At 43.0% G+C, this 18,653-nt stretch overlaps 1 protein-coding gene across 6 annotated transcripts in view; it reads right to left on the bottom strand.

Moving 5' to 3' along the window:
* The window catches only part of MAPKBP1 (mitogen-activated protein kinase binding protein 1), a 99,757-nt gene that overhangs the window by 60,426 nt on the left and 20,678 nt on the right, over window positions 1-18,653 (bottom strand). For all 6 annotated transcript variants that reach the window (XM_058839098.1, XM_058839139.1, XM_058839088.1 and 3 more), the window contains one exon: window positions 10,822-10,913. In XM_058839098.1, the coding sequence (XP_058695081.1) occupies window positions 10,822-10,913 (92 nt within the window). The remainder of the gene's footprint in view (window positions 1-10,821; window positions 10,914-18,653) is intronic.

Genomic DNA, 18,653 nt, shown 5'->3' with positions numbered 1-18,653 from the left:
ACTAATACTTTTGGCCCCCTAAGAAACATTGCACAGGCAGTGCCTGGACCTGCCACACCAGTTGTGTGAGACAGTGTGGGCCAGAAGCTTCCTAACTACTTGCCCCACCCACAGTGCCCAACTTCATTTACAGCTCATTCACACCACTGCAGCATCACGTACAGAATGAAACCCCTCTCCACGATTTTCCATCACTGGTGGGAAGAGCACATGTACACTGCCTACACAGTGCAAGCAAGTAGCCTTCTTCAGCACATAATAAGGGTCCTGCAATTCATTCTTGCACTAAAAACTATCCCAAACTTCACCATCAGTTAAGCTGAAAAGATCCTTACAGTTAACACAATTGTGTGTCATGCCGTGGTACTGGAGGGTCAGAGTCCAAAGGTAATTAGTAATCAAAGAATTTGCATGTAAAAGCATTCTGATGTTCAAAACAAAAAAAAAAGGGGGGATAGGGAAATGTAAAATATTCCACTGAAGAGATGCTTACATGAACTCCATCCCATTTCCTTCTACAAACCATTCTGAGAGCATTTCTTTCCACTGCTGCCCTGTTTTGCTTTCCTCTTTCTGTAAGAACCAGGCTTGCTCAGCACCTGGAACAGTGTAAACAAGGACACAGAAGGAGTGGAGCCAGTAGCATCTGGTGGTTTTTGCCACAGTCACATCCTTAACTTTCTGTGTGAGCACATACCACAGCATCAGCTGAGCTCATGCCCCATTCGTGGAACCAGCTGTGGGACTTTGAGCAGGAGCATCATACTGCAGAGGCTCTGAAAGGCAGCACAGCGTGTGTTTGTGGGCTTTACCATCTTGAGGGAAGGTTTGTGTGTGGTCTTGGGAGAAGAGTGTCCAAACCAGGACAGGTAAGGATTGGTGTACAACACAGAACCTTTCACATTATCCCTTTTTTTTTCTTTTCTTTAATATAGTAATTATTTAATACCCAACTCCTATTATCTATAAGGGAGAAAATAGAACACTATTAACTTGTATTTTTAGGAAAAGGTGCAAGCTGAGAGAAACAAAGTAATTTTCTTTACCATCTAGTCCTGCAAAAGACTAAAAATATAAAGAAAATAAGTCTGTTCCCCATGCCTACCAATACACTGTTGATCCCTATTGCTGGATTTTTTTCAGAAAAGTCTTTCTGTCCTTTGGACAAACCCTCAGTATCATTCCAAATATAGAGCATCATAAAAGAATACAGAACAACATACTTCTGGTGAGACCCCACCTGGTGTACTGCATCCAAGTGTAGAATCCTCAGGAAAGAAAAGGCATGGACCTGTTAGGGTAGGTCCAGAGAAGAAACACAAAAATGACCAGAGGACTGGAACACCTCTCATATAAGGACAGGCTGAGAGCTGAGCCTGGAGAAGAAAAGACTCCAGGAGACCTTACTGTGGCTTTTCAATACTTAACAGCGACTTACAAGAAAGATGGGGACAAACTTTTTAGTAGGGCCTGTTGTAGTAGGAAATGGGGGGAATGGATTTAAGCTAAAAGAGAATAGATTCAAATTAGAATTTTTTTAACAACAAAAAGTAATGTGGTAAAGCACTGGAACAGGTTGTCCAGAGGGATGATAGATGAGCAAACTGGTTTAGCTGTTCACTGTTCACTGCAGGGTGGGTTGGACTAGATGACCTCTAAAGGTCCCTTTCAAACTTAAATTCTATGATCCTGTGACTTTCCTGGACCCAACCCTGCAAATTTGAAGGTGAGAATGGGAAGGAAGAATGGAGCTCACCTCTGAACTGAACTCAGTTTTCTGCTCAACTCAAAGCATGATGGGTTCCCACATCCTAAGGAGATCCTCAGGCTGCTCTTAATGGGGAAAGGCATCTGCCTCCACTCATAGTCCCTTTCTCTACAGATTTCCTGTGAACAAATTTGTGAAACACATCCCAAAATGTTTCATTTCAGTTGGACCATTCCCTTGAAAAATTCTTAATTCAATCTAGATATTAAAAACCATTTAGTAGTCTAAACAAGTCAAGGCTTCCTGTTGTGGCTTTTGGGGATTTGGTTTGGGTTGGTTGAGGTTTCTGGCTTGTGTTGTTTTGTTTTTATAAACAACAGCAAACTTTTACCAAGGGCCACCAGACTTCAACTTTGATTCACCCCTGAGTGTAGAAACTGGGTACTGCCTGTCACAGGTCTTGGCACTGGAAGGGCTGCATGAGGAGGCACAGACTGTGCTCCTTCTGGGACAGGGAGTCCTGTAGCCAAATGGGGATGCAGCAACATGCTCCTACACTGAGCTCAGCTGCAAAGTCCAGCCCTTTTCCAGGTGCCTGACAGAAAGGAGGTATTACAAAAGCATGCATGAGCACAGGCTGATCCCAGATAGAGTGGAGTACACAAAGGAATTTTTGGGACAAAAGGCTCATATCACATGGCTTCTCTTGAAAGACGGGGAATAAACAGATACCTCAGTACCTGGAGGCTTGAAGGAAGTTGCCATACCAGACCTATTGCTGATGCCAGATCCTCAAATAGTAACTGTAGGATAAAGCATCACATTACATCTCTATTTGTCCCAAGCTGTAGCGGCTGGCTGCAGAACAGTAACCCACTCCCTTGTAACCTGAAGGCTGGATTAGCGTATGGCGCTCGGGACCAGTACCCAGCAGCTCTGGGTACAGGAGGACAGGCAGCTTGTATCACAGGGACCTGGCAATACCAAACATCAGCACTGCCCTGACTCCTCTTTCAATACCAAGAGTGACACAACATAGTAGTCACACCAGGTCTGAAGCCAAGCATTCCACAAGATTCCCACTATCCACTACAAGAGCTACTCCGCAGCTGGCAAAGATGGCATTAACCAACACCCCATCCAGCAGCTGAGCTCTCAGACTCAGGGACACAGCTCCCAACACATTCCCTCTAGCTGTCTGACAGCAGCCCAGTGCTGCAGTCTTCAATGTATGCTGCAGCACTTTTGGCAGACTTGCCACAGCCTCCCTCTGGTTTTATAAGAAGCTTTTCTGCCCAGCTATTTTGAGGTTTTGTCCTATTTTTCTCCCTTTTCTGCTGGGCAACAGGTTTGCTGCAGGTCTGAAGCTTCACAGCTACCTCACTATTTAAGATTATACCAAATGTTATGTCCTCCACTGGTTGTCAAAGGTAAAGAATATTAATTAATTAGACAAGAGATCAAAAGCAGCCACACACATACATGAAGGAAAACTGCCTGGAAGTCAATTTAACAGGCTTGATTCCAGTTCTGTTAAAGACTTAAACCAGGGAAGTTTGCCTACAGCTCTGGGTGATTGCTAGTACTCTTTTGTTTGCTTATTCATCTTCTCTTTTGCCAAACCAAACAAGGTTACAGCTGAACTGATCAATACACAACTGTTCAGCAAATAATTCTACTTTTTAGGTACAGACATGGATTCAATGTGAAAGAGTCTCCAGTATTCACAAAAGGGGAGACCAAGAAAAAAACAATGTAGAAATTCTGTGTAGCTGTTAAGGACATGTGGAAAGAGCTCAACATAAGAAAGGCTACCCCTACTCCAGCAGGCAGGACCTTTTCTGTCCGAAGTACAATGATGGAGATTCAGAATTGGATCCAGCTGCTACCTAGACTTGAAGAGGGCACTTGCTCCAGACTGCATTACTGTTATCTGTGAATGTCATGGGTCAACTGCAGAAGAGCAGAGGAGAAGCCATAGCCCCCTTAAATCCACCTACGCAAATTAAAATATCAATTACAATTATTTGGCCTGAGAAGAAAGCAGCATTGCAAAGGGTATCTCCATCCTTTTGTCCCAAGTGCAGGCTTCACTCTCTTTCCAGAAACTAGGACTGCATCAGCCTTCTTTAGCCCACCCTTCTTTTCTACATCTACTTCTTCAGCTACACCCTTTCCTCCTAATCTACATTATTAAAGGCTAGTAGGGAAAGGAAGTATTTTACACCTCAGGTCTTCAAGTGCAGATACATTTCTTTCTGTCTAGGGGGTATTTAAGACAGGGAGCTTTGAGACACAAAGTATCCCTGCTTCTTTCTGAGAAATCTGCTACTGTTGGGGAAGGAAAGGGAAGGGCTTGGCTACTTTTTATTGTCTTTTTGGACGAGTCTTTTTGAAACCCAGCGTTGTTTCCTTTTGATACAGAAAGTTTTTCTCAGTTTGGTTGTAATGGCCCAACTCAAACCATTCTGCAGTACAGATTCTAATTATGTTTAACGATCTCACTCAAGAGGATTTTCTTATCTTCATCCCTGAGCCCATCACCACAATTGTGCCAGCTGGAATATCTCCCCAGGTGGCACATTAAGCACAGTAGCCTCACAGAAGAAATGTATTAACAACACTCCAGATTCTTGGGTAAAGTGAAGGGGAAAAGAGGTCTAACTTTTGAAAGGCAACTGTCCTGTTTCAAAAAGGACAAAGCAAGCTGCCTCTGATGTGACCAAAGATGCTGAAATCTGCTTTGAACCACACACAAGAACTTTTCTTCATTTTATGGTAGGTTTCTACATTTTTACAACACCACAGGATTCTCCTTTACAAAAGAACATAAAAAGAAAGCACAGAACTTATCCTTCAGCTTTGGGTACATAAACTTGAAGGAGGCAGCACCAGCAGCTCAAGTATTTCAAAATCCCTGTACCAATTCAGGCTGCATTTGGGATACAGCCCAATAGCATTAGTGTTTATGCTAAGCAAAAATTAGTGAAGAACTATACCTGCACAGAGCAGTAGAGCTTTGCTCAAACTGCACATGTACCATGTACTGGCTCTGTAAGGAAGTGGATTCCTTTTGTGCACCTAGAGTTTTCTAAAGGCAACTACCATTGTGGCCCCCAGACAATGTGATCAATTAGTTAATAAAAACAGGTACTGAAATAAGGCAGAAATACTTGTTATCTTACAAATTAGGATGTCATTGTCCATGTCACCACTAATTCTAACTTAGTCAAAATGGTCAAAAGTCTTGGAAAGATTCAGAACAGCATTTTGCCTCATTCACCATCAGTCACCTGTTAGATTTGCCTCTCACAATTTGTTACTGCACCTCACTGACCAAAACCTTCCACTTCAAGAAAGAAAGGAGCAAGAGCTCCTTGAGCATCTGCTCAAGTTACGCAATGTTTATTCTAATGTTACCCTTCCATCGTGGGTTATATATAGTTTAAGGTAAAGAGAAATTGTTCTAAGCTGATAATTTATTACCTTGTGCAGTAATCTGTCTATATAATGATGGCAAATTATGACTAAAACTTTTCAAGAGACTCCACATGTGGATGGGCTGGAAACCACTCAGCCTTACAGCCTATCTACTGGAAGTGGAAAAAGGTATTTGAGAGCAAACCAACAATCACTTCTGGAAAAGAAAAAATCTTCATTCTTTCAGCTTCCAGAGGGATTTACCACTCAGCTATGTGAGACAGCTACACATGTGTTGAGCAGGCTCCTCGATGGATTAAAACCAGTTCACTCATTTCCTGTTCATCCCCTTCCTCCCTTTGTAGTGATGGAGACCATCATTACTGCCTGTCAGTGCAGGACCTGACAACCAGGAGGGGTATGACTCAAAAGGGCTGACAAAGTGGCTTCCACTCCATACTGCAAGTCAGCTGAGGATGAGAGGTGCAACAGGGGAAGACAGTGAAAAGAAACGAGACTGTGGCTGGATGTTGCTGCAGTGCAGGTCAGCACACGAGAGGCTGCTGCACTGACATGCAGCATGCACAGCACAACTGCAGTAAAATAAAATTTGACCCAGACAACTGTGCAGTTTTCTGATTTGAGCACGGATACAATTATTTATTTAGGAACATTACTGGTCCTATCTCAAAAAAAACCAAACAAAAACCCCAAGGTGATAAAGCTGAAGAAGGAACAAGTCTAACTCTTCAACCAGATCATGCAGCAAAAAGTAGCAGGAAAAAAGACTCACTATCTTAATTTTAACTTTGATCATCCATCTTCTGTTGTCCCTCCCTTCCTATCTACAAATGAGGATGATTCATTCTGAAATGGGACAGAATACAGGGCCATCCAAATCATGTGTTCAGCAAATGTACTGTGCACACACACAGAGCTAGCCAGGGCCCTGTGTCTGCCTACAGTAATTTCTGAGAGAAAGCCAGAGAAACTCATTTTACTATGTCTCAGAGAGAATTCTTTATATTAAACCCATATCTGCCTCTAGCAGGAGTTGCTGTACATAAAGAACTATGCAAGAGCTGAAAGGGGGAAAGAATAAAAGAATATGCAGGTTGAGATTGATCAACTCAGCATATGTACTGTGTATCAAATACCAGTCTTCCCAGCAAGGAACACTAATGTCAGAATTCCCTCAAATCTATCAGGGTGACTCCAAATTGATGAGCAGAGCTGGAGGGATGCTTAAGCCTACCAGAGCATAGTGTTTAAAAGACATTGCACACTAAAGGCATGAAGTGCTACATTGCTGCTCCTCAGAAGAAAAAGCACAAACTTCTTCCTCAAGCAGGCAAGTGTCTCACCTGAAGATCAGGTTCCCAACCTATCTATCAGGATCAGCTGAGAGCCAAGAAAAGAACAATGAGAAATAAAATCAATCAGTCACACCAACGTACAAGGCTTAAAAAACAAGAGTAAACAAAACACCAAATCCAGATAAGGTGATTAAAGCTATCTTAGCAGCTGGTCTAAAATTTAAATGATAGACATTTCACACACCCTTTTTTTTCTTTTTTAATATTAGTCATCTTCAGAGGATTGTCTTCGTTTTGTTTCTCTTCTTGTTTCTAGGAAACAGAGTCTCAACTAGCTACTGAAAAAAAAAAAAAAACCTCAAAAGAGAATTAAGTGAGAAGAGCAGGAAAAATGCAAAGCAGGGGAATTGAAGCAAAAGAAGGTCAGAACATTGGTCCTATCACAAGAGGTAAAAAATCTGGCATATTTCTATACCCCCTTCACTACCCTAGCAAGAACAACTTTGTTACCCACTGCAAAATCCAAACAGAGATCCAATTAAGCAGCTTTGGTTTTGTTTTGCTTGACAATATAAAAACAGGTGAATGCAGGCAGCAGATGCAAGACCTTTGCAGAATATACAATCTTCTCTCTTACGTTGCCTTATCTCCCAAGACAACAGCTTTACATCAAAGTGGTAGCCTGGAATATCTGCAGCACTCAGTGCCTTTAGCCCTTTGTTGCTGACATGGAGAAAGGGTCTCCTATAACACAAGCATCCCACAAAAAACACACCAGGATCAGCACAGCTGCTGTTTCACACTACCAGAGAGGGAGCCTCATTAGGCTCAAAGAAGAGAAAGGATAATAGGGGCAAAAGCCTTTGGGAAGCAAAGGAAAAAACAATGTAACACTCAGCTTTTTGGCACCACAGTGGAGTTGGAATGAGCTTTGTTGCATTGGGAATTGCTTCTTTCATCAGTTTAAGAAACTTCCCAGGAGATTCAGAAACCCCAGGAAAGAGAAAACTCAGAAAAACAATCACTTTTTAAAAAAAAAAAATTATTTTAGGCAAACCAGAGACCCAAATTAAGATTATGCTCAAAGAATGCCAAGGCTTCTTATGCACAAGTCCTCATTCACATAGTTGCTTGTATACCTGATGTGGATGAAGTCACAATGCCTGGGGCAACTGTTTTGTTCTCAGCCAAATCAATCTAGGTATGTTGAAAGTGTTCTTAGGAAAATACAGCATAGTTATGTAAATTCAGCTTTTAGGGGTAGGACTGGAGGAGCAAAGCATCTGCATGTCAGCATTGCAAAACCTCCGCACATGAGCAGTGGGATGGGGAAATCACTGGAGTAGAGTTGAGGATGACCAAGTTGCATGGACAGGTCATGAAACAACTGTGCATGAGCCACGCCCAGTCTGCTACATCAGACTCATATAAGCAGTTTGGTGTCCAGTAAATGCACAGTTCTGTCTAAGCAACAGAACCCAGATGGTCATAATCACTGTCACAGGGTCTGGTTGGAGCCCTGTCACCAGAAGTGCCCCTCAAGGTTCAGTACTGGGCCCAGTGTTGTTTAACCTGTTAATCAGTGCCTTGGATGAAGGGGCAAATGCCTCCTCAGCAAGTTCACTGATGACACAAAGCTGGGAGGAGTGGCTGATGCCCCAGAGGGCTGTGCAGTCCTTCAGAGGGACCTCAACAGGCTGGAGAGATGGGAAGGGAAGAACTGTCTGAAATCCAGCAAAGACAAATGCAGGGTCCTGCACTGGGGAGGAATAACCCAGGCACCAGCACAGGCTGGGGGTGACCTGCTGGAGAGCAGCTCTGCTGGAAGGGACCTGGGGGTTCTGGTGGACAGCAAGGTGTCCCTGAGCCAGCAGTGCCCTGGTGACCAAGAAGGCAAATGGTGTCCTGGGTGCATCAGGAAGAGCATTGCCAGCAAGTGCAGGGAGGTGATCCTGCCCCTCTGCTCAGCCCTGGTGAATCACAGCTGGAGTGCTGTGTCCAGTTCTGGGCTGCTCAGTACAGTGAGACAGGGAGATTCTGGAGTGGGTCCAGTGGAGGGCAAGGAGGATGCATGGTCAGCTGGAGCTTTTCTTATGAAGAAGGGCTGAGGAAGCTGGGCCTGTTCAGCCTTGAAAAGAGACACCTGAGAGGGGACCTCATTGATGTCTGTCAGGATCTGAGGGAGCTGTCAGAGGATGGAGCCAGGTTCTGCTCGGTGGTGCCAAGCAACAGGACAAGAAGCAATGTAGAGAAACAGATGCACAGGAAGTTCCACCAGAATATGAGGAAAAACTCCTTTACTGTACAGGTGACAGTTCAGTTCTTTACTGAACAGGTTGCCTAGAGAGACGGTGGAGTCTCCCTCACTGGAGATATTCAAGAGCCATCTGGATGTAATCCCATGCCATGTGCACTAGGATGACCCTGCTTGAGCAGGGAGGTTGCATTGAATGACCCAGTGTGGTCCCTTCCAGCCCTACCTATTCTGTGAGTCTGTGTAATTTAAATAGAAAACAAACAAACAAACAAACAAATAAATAAATAAATAAAACTAAGCTAGTGTATCAGAAAGGCCAGGATTCTTTCAAATCAAGAGACAGTCACTGGAAGTCGGGGGGTGGGGAGGAACCAAAAAAAACCACACCAAACTAAAAAAGCCAACAAAACCCAAACTTAACAAGATGATTACATTGTTAGCTCTAGACTGTCTTGACTGCATCAAATCACAACAGTATCACAAAACAGACCAGCCATGGCACAAAAGCAGCATGTCATACAAGCCTTTAAACTTTTAGAACACACATCTAGTATATTCCTGCCCAGGCTGTGAAATGTTACCACCAACAAGTAAGGACAGGAATTCCCCTGTAAAGCCCTAAGGAATCACATAACCTTTTAATTAGCCAAAAGAAAACCCAGGTGTACTCACATTTGATTAAATCAATGTCAGGCATGCTCATCAAAGGATATTGCTATTAACAAAACTAACCTATCTTCAGCTATGCAAGAGCCCAAAATACCTGTTCACTGCACTCATTTTCTTCTCTCTCTCCTTGCTGACTCCAAGTGTGAACATATTCAGTGTCAGAAAAGATACACAGGAAGAGGCAAAACACACCAGAATATATCCGCCTGGCTCCAAAGAGTTCAAGCATAATAGATGCTGTTGAACACTGATAGACCTCCAATTGTCTGCCGATTAACAGATAATTTAACTGTCCGATGACAGAAAAAGAGGCAATAAGCAAAAATTAAAACATATTAAATTCCATTTGAACACAAAGGGAAAATACATTAAAAAAAAAAATAAATCTTTATTTTCATGTTTGTATTACTGTGAGAGTAGTCAAACACTGGAACATGGTGCCCAGAGATGGTGGCATCTCCATTTCTGGAGACAGTCAAAAGCTGCCTGGCCATAGTCCTGGGCAACCTGCTGGAGGTGACCCTGCTTGAGCACGAGGGTTAGACTAGATGATCTCAAGAGGCTCCCCCAACCACAGCAATGCTGTGATTTGGTGAATTAGGGTATCAACAGGGCAGGCAAAAATTTCTAGCCACTTTCACTGACTCCATCTCTCATTTTAGCCACAAACACAGAATCTTTAAATGCTGCTAGCACACGTACTGTACCCTTGAAAACATCATCTACAATTGATGTGGAAGCTCTTGTCTTCTAATTCCAGCTTTCATATCTTAAGAGTATGTCCATGCAATATGACTTGGAGATAGTGCCCTTTGTCTTCTCTTTTAGCTTGCTGGACAGCAGAACAAGCTCAAAGGAGAGCCAAACTCATTGATTCCTGCATTGCAGCAGACCTCTCCAGCCCTTACCCATGTCCCTATAGGTCGCTCTTTTGTTTTCCATCAATGTCTCCTTCTGGATACCTCTATTTGAACTTGGACTACAACTGACAGATGTGTTTCACTCCAAAGAACCCACATATAAGCAGGTTCACATAGAACCACTACACATGGTAAGTCATAAATCGCAGGGCGTCTACAAGAAGGCTTCTGTCAATTCACTGAAAGCATCATTTGCTCCATTAGGTATTTATTGGATTGAGAATCTAACTGAATCATGCTTATGTTCATCACACTACAGAACATACTGAGAAGTCCACAAAATGTATTTAACTCCCAGCTTAGAGCAAGAGGAATGAGAGCAGTTCCATTAAAAAGGGACCTCATTAAATTTGATAATGCAACCCTTCTCCCTTGCCAATTACACTAACAGTGCTCTGTCTCATCATCCTCCGGTGTTTAGAGAGCAGTAAATAGGCTTCCTATAGAAGATGATAATGGAAACACCCTGAATCTTTATGTTAATGCACCAGTGGTTTGTTTTAGCTTTGAGGAATGTGGTTAGGGACTCACCCTGCTGGATAAGCGACGAGGCCAGTTCTGGGGTCACAGGCTAATCCTCTGCCTCCTGACACGGTTATGCCCAACACCTTCTCCAAAGTCACCTAGAGCATATAAGAAAAAAAAAAACAGTACTATGAAATGTGAGTGCAGTTCAAATAGACCCATAACACAGATGCTGATGGTCTGGTTCACACTGGATCCCTGGTTCCTAGAAATCCACTGAGAAGCACCAGGTACAAAAGTAACCCCATTCAACTTTCAGTATAGGCATAGAAAAATACTGCTGGTGTACAGAGAAGGAATTATTGACCCACTTATTACTTTCTCTATGCCAGAGCATTGCAAACAGAGGACTGCAAGCAGCAGATAGTACTGGTGAAAAGCTGGGATGCACACTCATTGACCACTGATTCCCATCCTCCCAGTAAGAGCAACATACCACTGTCTCTAGAGCTCAGCTCCTTCCTGAAATCTGTTTCCAGGTTGACACATTCTCTTTGTTGCCTTCATCCAGTGGTAGGTGGTTCAGCCTGGTCCCAGCCTTGCATTCCTAGGAACTGAATAGTCAGTTTTTCCTAGGGTGCTTGAGTTGGAAATCACAGCTAGTGGTCAAAGGCATCCTTTGCCAGGAGTCATGAGACAGAACACCATAAACGTAATTCAGAAGCCTGCTGCATACCAATGACCCTTGCAAAAGACAGTTATCTAAATGTCCCCACACTTCCCCTCAGGCAAAGATCCCCACTATTTTTAGGAAAACAAAAGAAATGCAACTGGGAAGAGCTACTTGGAAGACACAAAGGCCTCTGTGGTAAGAAGCTGATAAAAGCAAAAAAAAAAATGAACAAAATGGGAAGGACAGTTGACAAATGGACATGACACAATGTTTCGGGGAGCACTCCCTGGCAGAGAAAGCATCAGAATTCAGCGATTACCCCAAAGCAAAAGGCTGCAGTGGGATTACACAGCACAAAATCTGATTTGTGGCATGAAAGGACTCAACCTCTGAGCACAAACCAGTTGTCAGCCCCGGGGCTATTTTGACCGACACAAAATTATTCTCTTTCCTTTACATTTGCAGAGTTTAATTTTATTTATTATATATTTGATGCATACATTCCTCCTCAGCATTGCTGTCTATGCCAAACTCAAGGATTTTACTGGGTCACAGTCTTCTGTTTATAATTATCATCATCTAAGTTATATTTGGTTAAGGCCTTAGGGGCATGGACACAGCATAAGAAGTTACTATTGTAATAATTACTACTGACTTTAATAGCTGCCCTGAAGACGAACATCTTGCATTTATATGGACGTGGAGCACAAAAGGCAGGGGTGGAGCAGGTTTCCCACGCCACCCTGACCACACACCTTACCAGACCTGAGGAGCTTGGCTGCAGGGTGAGACACAAAGTCTCATGGAGCTCAAGGCTCAGGCTGCTAGGGAAGGAGTCATAAGTAACCCCACACAGAGAAGCACCTTGATTCATCAGGTGAAGCAGGGCTGAGGTGCCACCACTTAACATGAGCCGTGCAAGCTTTCAGTTAGTTCAGATTTGGCCTGCCTTCAAACAGTGACATAGAAAGTAGATTTCATATCCCAATCTCTGGAACAACTCAGTCCTTTTCTCCCCTCTTATTAATAATATACCCCAAGTACTTTAAGACATTATGAGAAACCACCAAATTGTCCCCTTCCTTTGCAAACCGAGAATCTCTGAAAACATGGCTTTTACAAAACTCCATTGAATTTTTCTTAAGAAAGAACATGCAATTAAAAATGCAGTTACAAATCCACTAATAAAGACAGGAACTAGTTTTGTTTCAACTTAATATTGGAACAAAAATGTGGGGGTTAGGGAGAGGAGTGGGGAAGGCCAGGAGGATATCTACTCTTCCAGACCTGTTAACAATACTTCAAAACACATCTTTTTAAAGCAGCTCAAAAAGATGCAGAAAGAATTCACTGCATCTGCTGCTGAGATTCTGGCTAATATCAGCAGTTCCCAAACTAGGAGAGGTTTAAGTTCCTAAAGAAAATGCATTCTTTTGTGAAGGAGGAAGTGGAAGAGACATGTGCCATTCAAGTAGTTCCATTTAGATAAAGCACCAATTACTTGATGCTGTCAGCAAACATCAATTTAGAATGCTGTGATTACACTGTTCAGTGCGGGCTTTAGCTCAGTCTGGCTGTAATTCCCCCTTTCCTAAAAGACACTGCTTGACCTTGGCTATGCAGATATTCCAGCAGCAATTCAGCAACTTACTTTCACCAACAGGTATGTTTTTGCTCTGCAAGGACATTTATCAAGCCTCTCAGTGTGAAGCCTTACCACAGCTGAGCTGATTTTACAGCAGCCTGTCTTGGAAGGGACAGTTCCTTCCTTCCTCATCCTACACAGCCCAGTGGCACCCCCTGCCATTTCCCTCATTCCAGACAGCCCTGGCATGGCAATTACCTGTCCAGAAGGCCAAACCAGCAGAAAACCATGTTCTACTTTTTATTTTCTGTTTGATTTCTGTTTGCCAGCCTGGGGAGAACCACAGGAAGTCAGTGGAGGTCCCCTGCTGCTCTGCCAAGAGACTTTTTGTGGCAATGCTAGGATGTGGAGTCTGCCTTTCTCCTATGGTCAACACACAGCTTGACATAAAAGGAGTAGCTCAGTCTTCCAGTCTAATTATTTTACTGCCAGTGAGTAGCTTCTGGCATCCAAAAGACCATTTATTCCTTTAGAAAAAGGCAACTGTCAAGGCCATACCTCTGATATTGACAGACCAAGTGCCACAGAAATAGGTACCTGTCTCTAGACTAAAGATTCACAATTAACTTTCTGAAAAAGGCTTCCCTCTCTTTTGCTCCCAGTCTTAACTTCAAAAACTTCCTAGTGTAAAGAACTTGAAAGGCAGGCCCACAAAGCCTATCCAAAGGCAGCACCTCCACTTGATAATAGTCAAGTATTAAAACCAACTTGCATCAAAAAATAGTGTATATAAATTTAAAATGTGATCTTATGAGACTTGTGAGCTCCACTTCCACCAACCTGCGCACAATACACCACAGCTTTTTCCCCATGACCAGCTTCCAGACTATGTGACATAGGGGCAAGGTATAGTAACTTTGTCACAAAACTTGAGAATGAATAACATTTCAGAGAGAAAAAACAATAGGTAACAACACAGTATAAACTGGATTCCTCTCAATTTTTCAGCTAAAATAAATGAATTCTTAATATGTTTAATTAGTGCAAAAACACATCAAGTTTAATTTCCTAATCTGGAATTAAGATTTGTCAGCAAAGGGCAGATTTGATACAGGTCTGCCATTATCCCACATCTGAAGTTACCACTTCCTCCTGTGGTAAGGGCAGTCTCCCAGTCCTACACAGCCATAAACACTGCCACTCATGTATGTCTCCCAAGCAGTACTTCAGCACATCCCAGTCAGAAACACATTATTTTGCACATCTTCCCAAGTCTGATCTGAGCTAACCACAGGACCTGGAAAGTTCCCCTGCAGATCTGAGACACTGTTCATTACCAATAGCTCCTCTGTTTGCCCAGTTTGCATCCTACAGTTGTCAGACATGTCACTGCTTGCTCAGGCCTTCACAGGCAACTAATGGGCCACCTCAACACCCTCAGCCAAACCTGGAAACAACTGCAAGACTAAACCTGTCATTTGTACTAAATTAGAGGCAGGAGAGAAGGCTGACAAGCCTCATTTGTTACTTCATCTTGAGGCTTCTATTAATAGCATTTGGCACTTTCAGTCAAGGTTCTCTATGCGACTTGAGAGAGTTATTGAATTGATTCACACACAAAACACTTCTGCAGTTCATTTTGCGCTGCTAGCTGGAACCATCCCATCTCCATTCCTTTAAGGTCAACTTTTACTCCAATTTCAAGGCTCAGTATACACTCTCAGACACCAAAACCTGTGCAGCTAACACCTGTCTTGCAAAATCCAATATTCAGCCATTTTACAGGATTAAATTTAAATTAGGTTCCTTGGAACTGCACAAATGTGTGTAAAGAAATTTTTGTGCCTAAGCAGATCCCTTGCCCTGTTTCTTCCACATCAAATTCCAACACCAGCAGACAGGTAGGACAAAACCAGCAGAGCCCTGAATTGTAGGACTCAAGGTACCAAGAGGTATTCACAGCAGCTGGGCCTTCCCAGAAAGGGAGGTCTCACTGCAGCCCAATCCCACATGGAAGTCAAAGAGCATATCTGAGAGCAGCCCTTGCTTCCATCAGGCACAGTCCCACACTGCACGTGGGGAAAGCCCATGCCTGGGGGAAGAAGCTGTGCCATCTTTCCCTCCCTACTGAGGTGCAGATAATAATTTCAGAAAGACTGATCTAAACAGCCCCAGCCAGCCTCATTTAGCTTTTCAGAAAATTCAATATCTGACCAGCTGCACCCAGGTCTCAGAGTGCGTTTTGTACTTGCATGAGCTGTTTCTGTTGTTTTGAGGAAGTTACCACAAACAATTGCTTCCATATGCTATAAGGACAACACAGAAATCCTTGAAGGTTCAGCCCAACTTCACCCCCTGCAAACACATTGCTCTTTCCCACCATTTGCATTCCTTTGGGACCATCTAGACTTGCAAAGCCGCACAGGAGTACAGCAGACAAACACTGTGGCCTGCACATCCAGCCAGGGCTCTGTTAGAAAGCAGTAATAAACACACCCAGCACAGCAATAATTTCCACAGGTGCCAAACGGGACAGTCTCGTCACATGGACAGTCCTGCCTGTCACAGACACTCTGCCTACAGCTGCACTGTTTCACTACTGAACCCCTGCTGCTGGGTAGGAGCTCCTGTGTCTGTGCCTGTTTGCACACCAGCAGATTTCTGTGCTCTGCCTTCATCTTAAAAGAAAGAGAGAAAAAGACATTTTCAAGACAATGCCATCTTTAGGCTTTAGGCCACCAGGCATCCCTCAAAGAGTTTTGACTGTAGGCTGAATAATAGCCTGCTGCCACCCACCCCACCATTCTCCCCAGGCCAGCAAAAGACTAAGTGTGAGTTCAACAGTACTTCAGCTCTTCATCCCCACACTCATATGACAAAGAAATTAAAGTTTTCTGACTCGATTATCTCACCTCCTGCCTTCTTGTGCTGACTTCATCCTCTTCTAGGCCCAAAATCTCATCCTTCACTACAAGCACGATTTATTTACGCATGGAAATAAAAAAGCAAAGCATTTGAGAGGATTTGTGCTACTCTCCAGTGCTCAAAATGGCAACCAAGGGGAGAAAACTGATGTTACTGTACAGAGCTGCCCATAAGCCCCAATACCTACAGCATCAGGCAGGAGAAAACCATGTTCAGCAAACAGATAATGTCTGTACCAGACTTCATGAGATTGGCCCCCTTGGATCAGAGACCAATATCTAGCCCTGGTTTCTTTTTCCCTTTGCTGCCAAAAGCAAAGGAGGAAAGTCAGGAAGAATGGTAAAAAGAAATGTATGGATAAAGTTTAAGATCAAGGAAAACAAATTTGATTCTTTCTCACCTTCTGTCAGTCTTCCAGTCTAAAATAGATATTCTCTATTTTTAACTTATTTCAGTAGAATTCTCTACCATGAGCTTATCCACTCTATCTATAAAAGCTTAGCATTCACTACGTCTTTTGGCAAGGCATCTTTTGGCAACTCTACCAGTCTGATATATTGCAAGATGAATCACCTTTCATTATTTGTTTTTAATTTCACTTCTAATAGTTTTATTTTACATGCCTCAATCCTTTTATGGGAAGAGACAGTGAACAGTCAGTCCCTAGACACCACCTTTAGGTGGCTCACAATTTTGTAAGGAGCTATACTATCACCCCAAGTCACCTGTGTTCCAAGTACAAGAATCTTCCTGAAGTCACTTTATGGCTCTCCTGAAAGCCATTCCATATCCTTTATCAATTCTTCTGTGAAGGCCTTTCCATGTCCCCTACATTATTCCTGAGATGAAAGAGAAACACCAAAACCACATGCAGCTTTCCAGGCATGGCCACAGCAAGTGCTTACAGAGCAGGACAATATAGTCTGTTTTATTTTCCATTTTTTCCTATTAATACCTTACTCTCAATCTGCCTAAGATAATTTGCAGAGAGAAACAAAGAAGTCAGCCTGCTCAACAAAGTCACAGATAAGAACTGCGGCTGCCTTGCATTTGGAAACTTATCACCAATTCCATCCTGTCTGTTCCCCACAGAATGGAAAATCCTATTCTTGAATTAATAGTTTGATTTCAATGTGCCCCTTTCTCTCCATGCCATTGTGAGCATTTATGATCAAGAGCATCCTCAGAGACAGTTCTTGCAGCACAACTATTCCAATCCACTCCAGAATGGCTACTTCAGTAAATATCCACAAGCAGACAAGTTCTATTTTAAAAGCCTTCCCATGGGCCTATGTATAACACAGTTAACATTCAAATCCATTTAATTAAGCAGAGGCATGGAGTCAGCATGAGAAGACAACATCCATCAGAGTTCATCTACTGTCCACTGCACAATGTGCCTGCCCTTATCCATCTCTCCTGCTTGAAAGCAGGCATATAAATAATACATGTGCCAAGGCACGTGGTCCCGAAAAAGCAAAGGGCACAGAAATCCCGGAGATACAGAACCCCTGAGGGTTACTTTGAAAAGCCTTCCCTAGAAGATCAAGTAATCAGTAATAAGTAAGTAACACTCTTGCACAGGGAAGTGGCTACATAATCATCTGTTCTTTAGCCTAAAAAAAGGAAAAAAAAAAAAAAAATCCAACCAGAAAAAAAAAAACCCTTTACTGGTCTACTTGAGACCCCAGTGCTCTTTGTTCCAATACACTGACACAAGGAGCTCCAACATCAGGCCTGAGTTTCTCAACAGCACCGTGGTTTGCATGTCTGTCTCACTACATTCTGCTCCCAAGAGTTTTCAGCACCTCTGTATGCACTCCAACATGTTTTCCATGCTGCTACACAGCAAAGTCGTATCAACGCACTCTGGCATCCAATACGTGAAAATGCTGAAAATGTAGCTGTACATTGTCAGCGTCAGCATTTAAGAAATAGCTGTCTATCTTACATAAGTGAAATTTGATACAGAGCGCCAAATCTCACAGCTGGCCCTGTTTGTACATCTCTGCTGCTGCTGCCCCCAAGCCCCTCCGCAAAAAAGCACGTCCAACCTCCAGGGAGCAGTGCACACGTTGTAGGCGCTAATCCATTGTCTGAACACACTGTCTGATGTCCTGTTACTGCTGCAGAAAAACAAAGGCTTGAAGTTTCACATTTAGTTCTGCTGAGCTTCGTTTGGCACATAAAACACAGAGCATTAATTACATTATACTGTTCTACTTAAGGGGCTGTCAGCATTTCCACTGCAAAGCTTTCATTTCAGGGCTTTATAACACAGCTGTGAAATACTCATTTTGCACTTCAGCTTAACATGCAAAAGTCTGGCTTTGGACCAGGTTCCCCTGCATTTTCTTTTTTTTTGGGGGGGGGGGGGGAGTTAGGGTTTTTTTTATTGTTGGTCTGACAGGGGAAGGGCTGAAGATGGGTGGACGGAATTAAGTGCAGGAGGTGTTTGATTTACAAAAGCACTCAGCTCCATAGTTGATTTCTGCCACTCATCTACCCAATGTGTTCCCCTGCTTTTGTATATGCATAAAAAATATGCAGTTTTAAATTTCTTTTACATATATATATATTATATGTTTTTAATGAGGTTTTTTTATCCTCTCCTTTTTCTCCAGCCAGTCTTTCTTCCCTCAGCAACTAGCACTAGGAAAGACTGGTGTCTTGACAAGCTCGACACTGAAAATATTCCACCTGCAAAAGGCAGCA

Source organism: Poecile atricapillus, chromosome 1, assembly GCF_030490865.1.
Source record: "Poecile atricapillus isolate bPoeAtr1 chromosome 1, bPoeAtr1.hap1, whole genome shotgun sequence".
Taxonomy (NCBI): Eukaryota; Metazoa; Chordata; class Aves; order Passeriformes; family Paridae; genus Poecile; species Poecile atricapillus.
The sequence above is the reverse complement of the archived record's forward strand: the minus strand, read 5'-3'. Positions and strand labels throughout refer to the sequence as shown.